The sequence below is a fragment of the Ranitomeya imitator genome, chromosome 1 (assembly GCF_032444005.1).
Source record: "Ranitomeya imitator isolate aRanImi1 chromosome 1, aRanImi1.pri, whole genome shotgun sequence".
Classification (NCBI taxonomy): domain Eukaryota; kingdom Metazoa; phylum Chordata; class Amphibia; order Anura; family Dendrobatidae; genus Ranitomeya; species Ranitomeya imitator.
The window spans coordinates 918,318,992-918,332,189 of NC_091282.1; the positions used below are offsets into that span (position 1 = coordinate 918,318,992).

Genomic DNA, 13,198 nt, shown 5'->3' on the forward strand with positions numbered 1-13,198 from the left:
GTTGTGCAATTTTTCACGAGTACGCCGATACCCCATATGTGGGGAAAAACCACTGTTTGTGCGCATGGCAGAGCTCGGAAGGGAAGGAGCACCATTTGGAATGCAGACTTAGATGGATTGGTCTGCAGGCGTCACGTTGCATTTGCAGAGCCCCTGATGTACCTAAACAGTGGAAATCCTCCACAAGTGACCCCATTTTGAAAACTGGACCTCCCAAGGAATTTATTTAGATATGTGGTGAGCACCGTAAACCTCCAAGTGCCTCACTCCACAAGTGACCCCATTTTGAAAACTGGACCTCCCAATGAATTTATTTAGATATGTGGTGAGCACCGTAAACCTCCAAGTGCCTCACTCCACAAGTGACCCCATTTTGAAAACTGGACCTCCCAAGGAATTTATTTAGATATGTGGTGAGCACCGTAAACCTCCAAGTGCCTCACTCCACAAGTGACCCCATTTTGAAAACTGGACCTACCAAGGAATTTATTTAGATATGTGGTGAGCACCGTAAACCTCCAAGTGCCTCACTCCACAAGTGACACCATTTTGAAAACTGGACCTCCCAAGGAATTTATTTAGATATGTGGTGAGCACCGTAAACCTCCAAGTGCCTCACTCCACAAGTGACACCATTTTGAAAACTGGACCTCCCAAGGAATTTATTTAGATATGTGGTGAGCACCGTAAACCTCCAAGTGCCTCACTCCACAAGTGACACCATTTTGAAAACTGGACCTCCCAAGGAATTTATTTAGATATGTGGTGAGCACCGTAAACCTCCAAGTGCCTCACTCCACAAGTGACACCATTTTGAAACCTGGACCTACCAAGGAATTTATTTAGATATGTGGTGAGCACCGTAAACCTCCAAGTGCCTCACTCCACAAGTGACCCCATGTTGGAAACTACACAGTGTGTTGTGTCAACAGGGTATAAACTAATTTTTATTAATTTGTGGACGTGTGGTATGCTTTGAAGCAATCCTTAATGCAAAGGCCAGGTTTCTCAGGGCAGGTTTCACAATGGTAAATTGTGTCCTTTCGGATTCCCCTCTTGGAACATACTCTACACCGTTTTTGTGATCGTCCTGTCCTCGCTGTTTGGGGAACCTGTCCTGGGAAATGTTGACCTTGGACAATACGGGCACTATCAGATTCAGAAGTACTGAGACCCTCACCTCCCTGAGTGCCAAACATTAGGGCCTTGATGACTACCTCCTGAAACTGAAGGAAGGTCCCCGTATTGCCTGCAGATCGGGACAGCACAAAAGCATTGTACAGTGCCATCTGTACAATGTGCACGGCCAATTTTTTGTACCATACGTAAGCTTTTCGCATGGCACTGTATGGTTGGAGGACCTGATCTGAGAGATCCACACCCCCCATGTACCGATTGTAATCCAGGATACAATCTGGCTTTGGGACTTGTGTTGTGGTCCCACGAACAGTGACAAGGGTGCTGTTGTCACGGTGTATGGTGGTCAGGATAAGGACATCCCTTTTGTCCTTATACTTGACCACCAGCATGTTGTCGCTGCATTTGGCCCTTTTCTCAGCGTTTGCCCAATTAGCGGCTTAGGGAGGCCTCGCTGATTTTTTCGCACGGTGCCACATGCAGCTGTACCTCTGGCAGAGAGGGCCTTGAAGAGTGGGATGCTGGTGTAAAAGTTGTCAATATAAAGGTGATAACCCTTATCCAGCAGTGGGTGCAGCAATTCCCACACAATTTTCCCACTCACCCCCAGGATGGGGGGGCATTCAGGGGGGTTAATCTGGGTGTCCTTACCCTCGTAGACCCTAAATCTGTGGGTGTACCCTGAGGTACTCTCGCACAGTTTGTACAGCTTTATTCCGTACCTGGACCTCTTACTGGGCAGGTACTGTCTGAATTTTAGCCTCCCTTTGAAATGAACGAGAGATTCATCAATAGCGATGTCCCTCTGGGGTGTGTACGCCTCAGCAAATTTTCTGCTGAAGAGTTCAACCACTGGACGAATTTTATATAGACGATCAAAGTTTGGATCGTCTCGGGGAGGACACTGCGCATTATCACTGAAATGCAAAAATTTTTGGATCGCTTCAAATCGTGTCCTTTTCATGGCCATGCGGAATACCGGTGTACTGTAGAGAATGTCAGTACTCCAGTATTGCCAAAGCTTTGGCTTTTTGATTAGGCCCATATGCAGCACAATTCCCCAAAATGTCATCATCTCTGCTGCATTTACGGGGGTCCATCTGGCATAAGATGACGTGGGATTTTGGGTAAAAAATTGTTGGGCATACAGGTTCGTCTGGGCCACCATAATATTTATTATTTCATCACTGAAAAAGAATTTGAAGAAGTCAATTTCAGTGAGGCCAGTCGTGTCAAACTGGATTCCTGAGCTGCTGCTGAAATCCGGAATGACGGGCTGAAAATTTTCCGGGGGTGCAATCCATACGGGATCGATTGCTGCAGGAGTTGCCTGGGTCCTACGGCGCCGTGTTAGGGGTCTTTCCTCACCAGATGAGGAGGAGGAGGAGGAGGAGGAGGAGGAATAGAGGAATGTGGGATCTTCCTCACTGGCTGAATCCGTGTCGGACGCAAGGATGGCGTAAGCCTCCTCTGGTGAATAGCGCCTTGTTGACGAATGGGCCATTTTTTTTTTCCCAAACCCTGGGTGTGTGTGTAAGTGGTGCTTTTACACGTGTAATGTGTGGGGCTTGTGTGTAGGGTACTCTTTATTAAAACCAATCAGAGAGAAAAAACAAGTAGTGAGAAAAAATGTAGAAGAAACAAGAAAAAAAGATGAAAAGAAAAATCAATGTAAAAAAATAAGTTTGTATAAAAAAAAAAGTATAAATTTACCCTACGCAACTAAATATTTTTTTTACAAAAGAAAAGCGAATGCCACTAACACTGTGACGTACGCTCCCCTAATGCACTAGAGATAATCCGGCGATAGCAGATTTTTTTTATGCACAAGACGCTACCTCCCTACCTATAAAACTCAGTACGATTTTTTTTTCTTCTAAAAGATGATCGGTCGTCACTAACGCTGTGACGCTGGCTACACTAACACGCTACCACTAAACTACTCTGTACAATTTTTTTTTTCTCCAAAAAAAAAAAAAAAGACCGGTCGTCACGAACGCTGTGACACCAGCTAATCTACGTCTAAGACTACACTGTACTAACTACTATTATATTTTTGTAAAAGAAAAAAAAAAATCGGACGTTGCTTAGACTGCAATGTCCGCTACACTAACTAAAAAAAAAAAGTCCTGTAGCGCAGTCTCTGATCAGCAGCGATACTGATCAAAGAGCTGCGGACACAGGAAGAGCACGAATGCTCTGCGCGGGACGCCGCGCACAGGAAAAAAAGCGCAAAAAAGTGCGCAAAAAATTGAATTGGAGGGGGGTACTTGAACAGGGATGGAGGGACGTCACCAAACACTGACGCCGGCTACGCTACCTTGTTACGTCTAAAACTACACTGTACTAACTACAATTTTTTTTCTAAAAAAAAAAAAAACAGACGTCGCTTAGACTGCAATGTCCGCTACACTAACTAAAAAAAAAAAGTCCTGTGGCGCAGTCTCTGATCAGCAGCGATACTGATCAGAGCGCTGCAGACACAGGAAGAGCACGAATGCTCTGCGCGGGACGCCGCGCACAGGAAAAAAAGCGCAAAAAGTGCGCAAAAAATTGAATTGGAGGGGGGTACTTGAACAGGGATGGAGGGACGTCACCAAACACTGACGCCGGCTACGCTACCTTGTTACGTCTAAAACTACACTGTACTAACTACAATTTTTTTTCTAAAAAAAAAAAAACAGACGTCGCTTAGACTGCAATGTCCGCTACACTAACTAAAAAAAAAAAGTCCTGTGGCGCAGTCTCTGATCAGCAGCGATACTGATCAGAGCGCTGCGGACACAGGAAGAGTACGAATGCTCTGCGCGGGACGCCGCGCACAGGAAAAAAAGCGCAAAAAAGTGCGCAAAAAATTGAATTGGAGGGGGGTACTTGAACAGGGATGGAGGACGTCACCAAACACTGACGCCGGCTACGCTACCTTGTTACGTCTAAAACTACACTGTACTAACTACAATTTTTTTTCTAAAAAAAAAAAAACAGACGTCGCTTAGACTGCAATGTCCGCTACACTAACTAACCTAAAAAAAAAAGTCCTGTGGCGCAGTCTCTGATCAGCAGCGATACTGATCAGAGCTCTGCGGACACAGGAAGAGCACGAATGCTCTGCGCGGGACGCCGCGCACAGGAAAAAAAGCGCAAAAAAAGTGCGCAAAAAATTTCAATTGGAGGGTGGGGGAGGGAGGGGGTACTGGAACAGGGATGGGGGGATGGGAAAGGGGTGGGGGAGGTGCTGCTGCTGCTGTGATCACAGGAGTCACACAGCAGGCAGATGGCAGCAGAGAGCACACAGCACGGAGCACAAGCTGAAGCAGGAGCACAAGCTGGAGGCAGGAGATCCCAGGGAGGATCGCACTGGCCACCAATGGATTCCTTCACTAAGGTGACACAGAGGGGCTTAGACCACCGCTCTGCACGCCAAATCTGAGAGAAAGATGGCGTGCAGGGCGGTGATCGGTATTTTAAATTAACCCCTTTGGCGCTGATTGGCTAGAAGCTATTGTTCAGCCAATCAGCGCCATAGGGGTTAATCAGGTGAGGTGACGTGGCGATCACCCCACCTACAGTGACGGCTGTGATTGGTGCGACGTCACACAGCATCAATCACAGCCTGTCACATGCTTTTTTTTTTTTTGAAACTTTATTGTCACATCGCTGTGATTGGCTGGTCAGAATTGACCAGCCAATCACAGCGATCGCTGATGCGGGGGGGCGGTGCAGGCACCCGGGGCTGCGTGCAGGGATTGTCTGCTGTCAGGAACAGCAGACACCGGAACCCGATCACCGCGCGATGCCGCGCGGTGACCGGAAAATGGCGGCGCCGTACTAGTACTGCGGCTGGCACTTATGCAGTGCCGGCAGCGCAGTACTAGTACGGCGCATGGCGCGAAGGGGTTAAGGTCAAAATAGGCTGGGTCATGAAGGGGTTAAAGTGCTAAGTGTGTAAGGCCCTAAAAGAATTAAGCCAGTTTTTACGAAGTATAAACTAACAGCATCAGCTATATTACTAAGAAAAAGTCAATGGTAATCCATGGGTACTGTACCTTGGATGGCGCTGACACCCTGACGCGCATTTCGCATTAGCTGTTCAAGGGGAGGTGTGTAAAAAAAAAACAGCTTGAAAAAGCTAACGTGAAATACGCATCGGGGTGTTAGCGCCATCCAAGGTACAGTCATGGCCAAAATTTTTGAGAATGACACCAAAATTATATTTTTACATGATCTGCTGCCCTCTGGTTTTTATTAGTGTTTGTCTGATGTTTATATCACATACAGAAATATAATTGCAATCATATTATGAGTACCAATAGGTTATATTGACAGTTAGAATGAGTTAATGCAGCAAGTCAATATTTGCAGTGTTGACCCTTCTTCTTCAAGACCTCTGCAATTCTCCCTGGCATGCTCTCAATCAACTTCTGGACCAAATCCTGACTTATAGCAGTCCATTCTTGCATAATCAATGCTTGCATTTTGCCAGAATTTGTTGTTTTTTGTTTGTCCACCCGTCTCTTGATGATTGACCACAAGTTCTCAATGGGATTAAGATCTGGGGAGTTTCCAGGCCATGGACCCAAAATCTCTATGTTTTGTTCCATGAGCCATTTAATTATCACCTTTGCTTTATGGCAAGGTGCTCCATCATGCTGGAAAAGGCATTGTTGGGCGCCAAACTGCTCTTGGATGGTTGGGAGAAGTTGCTCTTGGAGGACATTCTGGTACCATTCTTTATTCATGGCTGTGTTTTTAGGCAAGACTGTGAGTGAGCCGATTCCCTTGGCTGAGAAGCAACCCCACACATGAATGGTTTCAGGATGCTTTACAGTTGGCATGAGACAAGACTGGTGGTAGCGCTCACCTCTTCTTCTCCGAATAAGCTGTTTTCCAGATGTCCCAAACAATCGAAAAGGGGATTCATCAGAGAGAATGACTTTGCCCCAGTCCTCAGCAGTCCACTCCCTGTACCTTTTGCAGAATATCAGTCGGTCCCTGATGTTTTTTCTGGAGAGAAGTGGCTTCTTTGCTGCCCTCCTTGAAACCAGGCCTTGCTCAAAGCGTCTCCACCTCACAGTGCGTGCAGAAGCACTCACACCAGCCTGCTGCCATTCCTGAGCAAGCTCGGCACTGCTGGTAGTCCGCTCCCGCAGCTGAAACAGTTTTAAGATACGGTCCTGGCGCTTGCTGGTCTTTCTTGGGCGCCCTGGAGCCTTTTTGACAACAATGGAAGCTCTCTCCTTGAAGTTCTTGATGATGTGATAGATTGTTGACTGAGGTGCAATCTTTGTAGCTGTGATACTCTTCCCTGTTAGGCCATTTTTGTGCAGTGTAATGATGGCTGCACTTGTTTCTTTAGAGATAACCATGGTTAACTGAAGAGAAACAATGATACCAAGCACCAGCCTCCTTTTAAAGTGTCCAGTGATGTCATTCTTACTTAATCATGACTGATTGATCGCCAGCCCTGTCCTCATCAACACCCACACCTGTGTTAATGGATCAATCACTAAAACGATGTTAGCTGCTCCTTTTAAGGCAGGACTGCAATGATGTTGAAATGTGTTTTGGCGGTTAAAGTTCATTTTCTGGGCAAATATTGACTTTGCAAGTACAGTAATTGCTGTTAAGCTGATCACTCTGACATTCAGGAGTATATGCAAATTGTCATTAGAAAAAATGAAGCAGTAGACTTTGGAAAAATTCATATTTGTCTCATTCTTAAAATTTTTGGCCATGACTGTACAGTACCCATGGATTACCATTGACTTTTTCTTAGTAATATAGCTGATGCTATTAGTTTATACTTCGTAAAAACTGGCTTAATTCTTTTAGGGCCTTACACACTTAGCACTTTAAAACCCCATTTGGGCTTATGCATATCTACACAATCTTGGGACATTCCTCATTGAAGCAATCTTGCTCATAGATAAATCTTGACTTTAAGTACTTGATTCTTTGCAACATATCTTTTGGACATTTTTATGTTGTGGCTATATTACTTTACTCTTTTCTTGTACGGTTGCGTTCTTTTGCACTGTTACCCCCATCTAATTGAATTTTAACCTACATAAAATTGTTCTTTTAAACTATGTAATCAATAAAATTTGTATATTTTTACGGCATACAGCTTCCCTATTGCTCTTTTTTTGATGTGTTGATTCCTGTTGGAAGCGTCGAGAAGGCATTGTTGTTGCATAATTCTTTGATGATTTTAATTAATAGATCTTGTAATAATAATAAGCTACACAATTGGATGTTATTTTTCCCCCCTGTGATCTTATAAAGGTGCCCCTGCTATGTATGGTGTAATGAATGTTTCTGACCATGCAGGGACATGGTCTTCACATAATACATCTTTTGACCAGGGAATAAAGAATAAGCCATTATACAGATGACATAGGAATGGCTTGCAGCTGCTGCTTACTGTGAGGTAAAACATTACTCTGCCTGTTTTATCACAGGAGCGAGTGTTTCAGCCATGTCTCCAGTCCCCTGAGCTCATCATAAATCAAATCAGTGAGGTAGGAGCTGCGGATTATGCTGAGCTCACTTGTCATGGAATTGGTTTATATGAGCTCAAAGTGAGGGAGACATGGCAAGAAACACTCTCTCTTGTGATTAAAACAGGCAGAGTAATGTTTTATCTAACAAAATAAGAATCCGCTGTGCTCCCATGTTGTCCTGTTTGTATCCTCTCTTTTGCTTCCTCCTCTGCCCAGGAGCTGTGGTATGATCAGCCCATGTCCCTGCACGGTCAGACACGGCCATTATACAGTACACAGCAGGGGCACATTTATAAGATTATTTCAGCACAGGAACATTTTTTAATACATCTAATTGTGGAACTTATTATTATTCCAACATCCATTGACTAAAATGTACTTTATCAGTAGAACAACCCCTGTAAGCATTCCTCGGAGGTTTTTTCACATTGTCTTCTTCAAATGACACATCTGATTTATTTTCTTTCATGCTTTTGCAGAATACAATTTTCTATGATAAAGTATGTACAGGATCAGACGAAACGCAATCTTATCCCTGGAAAGCTGATTGCTGTGGAAAGCAAGACCCAGAAAGAGAGAAGTGTTTCCATGACCATAGAGATACCAACATTGAGCCATTTAAGAAACCAGATGCTGCTGCTGCTTGTAAACTACAGACAGAAGACCCTCATGAAGCTTTCCACTAGTAGGTGTTTGCATTCATTTTTTAAATGTATTTTCTTATTTCTTTTTGATATTTGTGTGTAATGTGTATATGTAGTATACCTATTGGTGCAGTCGTTCATATCACCATATAAATCTATCATAACATGTTTCATAATGGCACATCTATGCCCAGAAGTGTAATTTGAAGCTTAGGAGCAGTAAGTCAAAGTCTGCAAAACACCTCCCTCCAACCCATATATAGGTGGCTTTGCAGCGCCCCAGAGTCCTGGTTGTTGCATTAATGTCGCTCTGTCACTAAGGGGAGTGATGTTATGTCTGATTTCACTAAAGGAGTTCACCTGACCAGGTATCACAGTCACACATTACACTTCACACTCCGGCCACCAGGGGGAGCAAAAGGCACTATGTATTAGGCCACTCCTCACACTGGTAAAACTGGGGGTTGGATAGGAAGTTAGAACAGAAAGCAGCCTGGGAGAGCTCCAGGGAGGACCTGTCAGGGGTGGGTTCCTGGCAGGTACCTAGCAGAAAGTACAGAACGTGACGGAGCCGCGCCTGCACTACCTTGCGGCGGCATCCTAAGAAAGGACACGAAGCAAAGGATATTGTGGAGAAGTGAGAAACGAGATCACAGCACAAAGGAGAGCCAGTAGGAGTCGTGCCTCGAGATCGGCAACATCCTACTGAGGCGCATAGCCAGTGGCCGGAACGCCGAGGAAGTAACTGACTCCAAGCATTACTTCAAACAGCGGCAGGACAGTTGATTATAGGTTGGCTGTCTACCATACATCACCTAAGAAGGCATAGGGGGCAAGCGTGGAGAGGGGTGTCTCTAGGGTCCCAGAATAGCTCCGAGCCTTCCCGTCAAACGGGTGCATCCTATCCAGATAAACTTGGGGGACGGAGAGAGAAAGAAAGAACGAATACGAAAGTTGTGAGGACTATCCCGAATGCTCAGCAGGGTAGAACTACAACACACAGGCGCTAGTTGGTAGGCACTGATTTCCACCTACAAAGAGAACTCTGGATGTGCCTTCGGACCAGCAGGTCTCTGTCAGCCCTGTTAGCAGTGCTCTGGATTGCGGATCCCGAAGTCTTCAGTAAAAGGTAAAGAGACTGGAACCCTGTGTCCTCGTTATTAACCGCGCCTCACATCATCACCACCTACATTACTGGGAAGCCCTGGGGATATACTTCACCTGTGGGAAGGTATACCATCTAGCTGCCATAACACCACCCCAGTGGGCCCCAAGCAGCGTCGGTCACCCTGACCGAATACCACAGGTGGCGTCACGAAACCTTGACAAACTTGCATCACCTTTCATTGGACGCCCCTTAGCAGGGTCACGGACCGGGTCCAGCCACCGTGACAGCCCTAGTACCGAGACAGAGAGGACCGGTACCGAGTAACCCGCAGCCCTGCGTCTGGGGGCACTCCAGCTTCATATATTGCCAAGAGACTGGGTGCAACTAAAGCATCTGCACCCACTATTGCTACCTCTTGGACATCTGCATGAGAAATTATATCTAGCCAGAAAATAAATTAGCTATAAAAAGTTGTGAAATTTTACAATATACTGTATATTTCAGTTCCCCACAGTTTTAAGACCTCTGCTTCCTATCAATGAACAGAAACAATTCTCCAAACCTGTCCTCATCATGTTTAATATCTGCTGGCAGCAAGCAGAGATTCTGAAACTAATTAATAACTAATAGAGAAAGTTGCATAATTTTCAGAAGATGAGGATGGCGCTTTATCTAGGATGTAGATGGCTATCCTAACCATATGGTTTGTTTACTTTCAGCTACATTGATACTGTTGCTAAAAGACACCCATTTCTCTACCCACCGGCAGTTCTGGGGCTTGCTAAACAATACAGCGTTATTATGAAAGACTGCTGTGCAGAAGAAGAGAAGGAGAAATGTTTCGATGCCAGGGTATGGTATGCAACGTTTTACTCTAAAATTGTATTAATTTATAATCACAACCATATCTACCGAAAGGACCTGACCCTGTATACCCTGTGTGCTCTGTATACATCAGTGTAGTTCTTTCCATGCTCTTTGGATTGTTTACATGGAGATCTCCGAGGAAGGGGAATGTGGACATAGAAAGCTCTAAGTAAACTAGTCCAGGAGCACTTCCCTGCAGTTCAGGAAATAGACTATCAAGAATCAAGTAGCTTGAGATAACACAAAATGCCAGAACCCATTTAAATTTCACAAGACTTTGTAATATGTTTCCTATTTTTTTCTCATTATTTTGTTTTTGGAATTTTCCAGTTCACTGATGTTCAAAAAACCACACTTTATTTAGAATATCAACAGAAACATACTTGCCATATTCTTAAATCATTCCCACCAGAGAGAGAGTACTATGCCAAGTAAGTCACAGACTATCTACTGGATTATTGATTGACTGTTTTTTATTGATTGCTATTTATTCATAATTCAAGGCTTTAGCTAGTGGGGGCTAGTAGGGCACCTAGGGGCTGAGTGCCAGGAAGGGATCAAGTAGGCCTTAGGAAAAAGAGGCACTTTCCCAGTTAGCCACTCCCGAAAGTCTGCAATTTCTCTTATTTATTATATGCTCTTTCATAATTTGTCATAATGTGATATAGTGTACCCAGAAGAACCAGAAAATACTACAGGGGTGACATAAATGTGAACTGCATCTACAACAAACTTTGCATAACTTAATAGTATATCGAACTTTTTAGAGATCACAAACTTCTTACATATAAACAGATTAGATGATTAGTGTCTTAACACGAGGGTCACATCACTGGGACTCACATCAACCAGGCGGACGGGGTTCCCATGTTCCTAGTTCGAGTATCAGTGCACATATGCATCCCCTGCTTCCTTCAAATATTTCCAAATAATCCTTAAATAGAATCACATGGTGTTTTCACAATATCCTATTCATTCAAATGGGGAACATGAAACTCCTATTCTAATGGTTGGTGGAGGTCCTAGTGGTGGAATCTTCAGCAACCAAACATTTATCATGCATTGTGAAGATAGGTGAAAATCTGCGATCTTGAGAAAACACCTATAACCTGTTAATATTTCCTAATTTGCATTTCTCTACTTCAGAAAACTTGTTAAATACGCTCAGAAATTCCCTGCCTCTTCTTTTGATGTTTTACATAAGCTCACTCTTGAATCGGTGCATTTGAGTAAGGACTGCTGTAAGGATGATGTGGTCGAATGTATGACTGAGAAGGTAAGACAAGAAAGACACAAATGCTACAGCAAAGATAAAAACTTTGAGATTATGGATAGGTTTTGTAGGATAGTATATAAGGGCTTAGACATGTATACAGACAATATATGACGACACCTTGATTTCCAACAAGTCCATATTACAGGCCTGTATGAAGGGACAGACTGGGACTAAAATTCAGCCCTAGCATTTGAAAGCACACAGGCCCATGCCGGCTCCCTGACCTACCCCAGATTGGGGTCTTTATTACTAGTATTACCCTGCCTGGAGAAAATCAAGATTTACTACAAGACCAATATTTCCAATAATACCTTGGTATAAGACTTAATAATAATAACATCACAGTTATAATATTGCAAAGTAAAAAATACCACCAGGTCATAATCAAGTATGATCAGCATATACAGTAGTAAAAAATGTAACACAGAGACATCCATGACTTACTGATTTTCCAGAACTCTTGTTATATCACCCACCTCTTCACAAGCCTTGAAGTGCTATAACCAGTGATCTAGACAGTAATAATATCCCTATTGTGCCCTATATAGTAGGAGTACCCACCTATTGTGTCCTACACAATAACAGTGCCCATTCTGTGCCAATCTTCACTGCTCATAGTAATAATGCTCCCTTGCCTCCTAACAGTTATACAGCATCCTATAGAAATAATGTCCCCCTGGACCACCTTATAATAATAATACTCCTTTACCCATTCTAATAATAATGACCCCAAACCTCCTTACAATAATGCAAACACCCCTGTGCTTTTGTATAATAATAATAATAATGCCTCCTATGCTTTCCCTATAATGATAACAATTGTACAATGTGCCTCTTTATAATAATGATCCCTGATTTTTCTTTATTTTAATAATGCATTGACGTACATATAAATCATGGGACTCCATAGCAAGAGTCCTATCACAGCACCTAAGCACTAACAGAAGGACAAACCACTCAAAAAGACATGGAAAGGAATATCTTTTGCCGGACTTACAAAGTTATTTTGCCGCTCCTGAAGGCTCTTATTCTTCTCACCCATTAATAAAACTAGTAAACTTTGAGCAGATCTTGGGCAAAGCATTTCAGAACATGTCTTCTTCTAGACCTGATTTCACTGTAAGTGGGTAAAGTGCAGCCATAGGACTAATCCTTTATGTCTCTATCTGGCAGATGGAATACTTTCAGCATATCTGTGACAATCAGGAGAAGATATCACCCAACTTGAAAGCTTGTTGTGAAAAGAGTATACTTGAGCGCACACCCTGCATGATTGCCTTGCCTAGCGACGACATCCCAGCTGATCTGCCTAAAGAAATGAAAGAGTTTGTAGAGGCCGACGATGTGTGCAAACATTATACAGATGAAAAAGATGTCTACTTAGCAAAGTAAATATACTTAGATTTAGATGTAGCAGATTTACACAATTCTATACTAATAGCAATCTCTATTTTGGTTACGCAAACTCAGATTGGGTAATGGTGGAAACTCCACAAAACATAGGAGATTTATTTACTAATGCTATATATATATATATATATATATATATATATATACACACAGTATATATATATATATATATATATATATATATATATATTCCTATACATTATATATATGCACATACACTGGGTCTATATTTGACAATGAATAGAGTAAAATG

The 13,198-nt window shown here is 43.2% G+C and overlaps 1 protein-coding gene across 1 annotated transcript in view; it reads left to right on the forward strand.

The window, feature by feature from the left end:
- Nucleotides 1-13,198, forward strand: part of LOC138655021 (albumin-like) — a 150,771-nt gene that overhangs the window by 93,399 nt on the left and 44,174 nt on the right. The window contains exons 5-9 of the mRNA XM_069743543.1: nt 8,120-8,325; nt 10,112-10,244; nt 10,590-10,690; nt 11,406-11,535; nt 12,709-12,923. Coding sequence (XP_069599644.1) covers nt 8,120-8,325; nt 10,112-10,244; nt 10,590-10,690; nt 11,406-11,535; nt 12,709-12,923 — 785 coding nt within the window. The remainder of the gene's footprint in view (nt 1-8,119; nt 8,326-10,111; nt 10,245-10,589; nt 10,691-11,405; nt 11,536-12,708; nt 12,924-13,198) is intronic.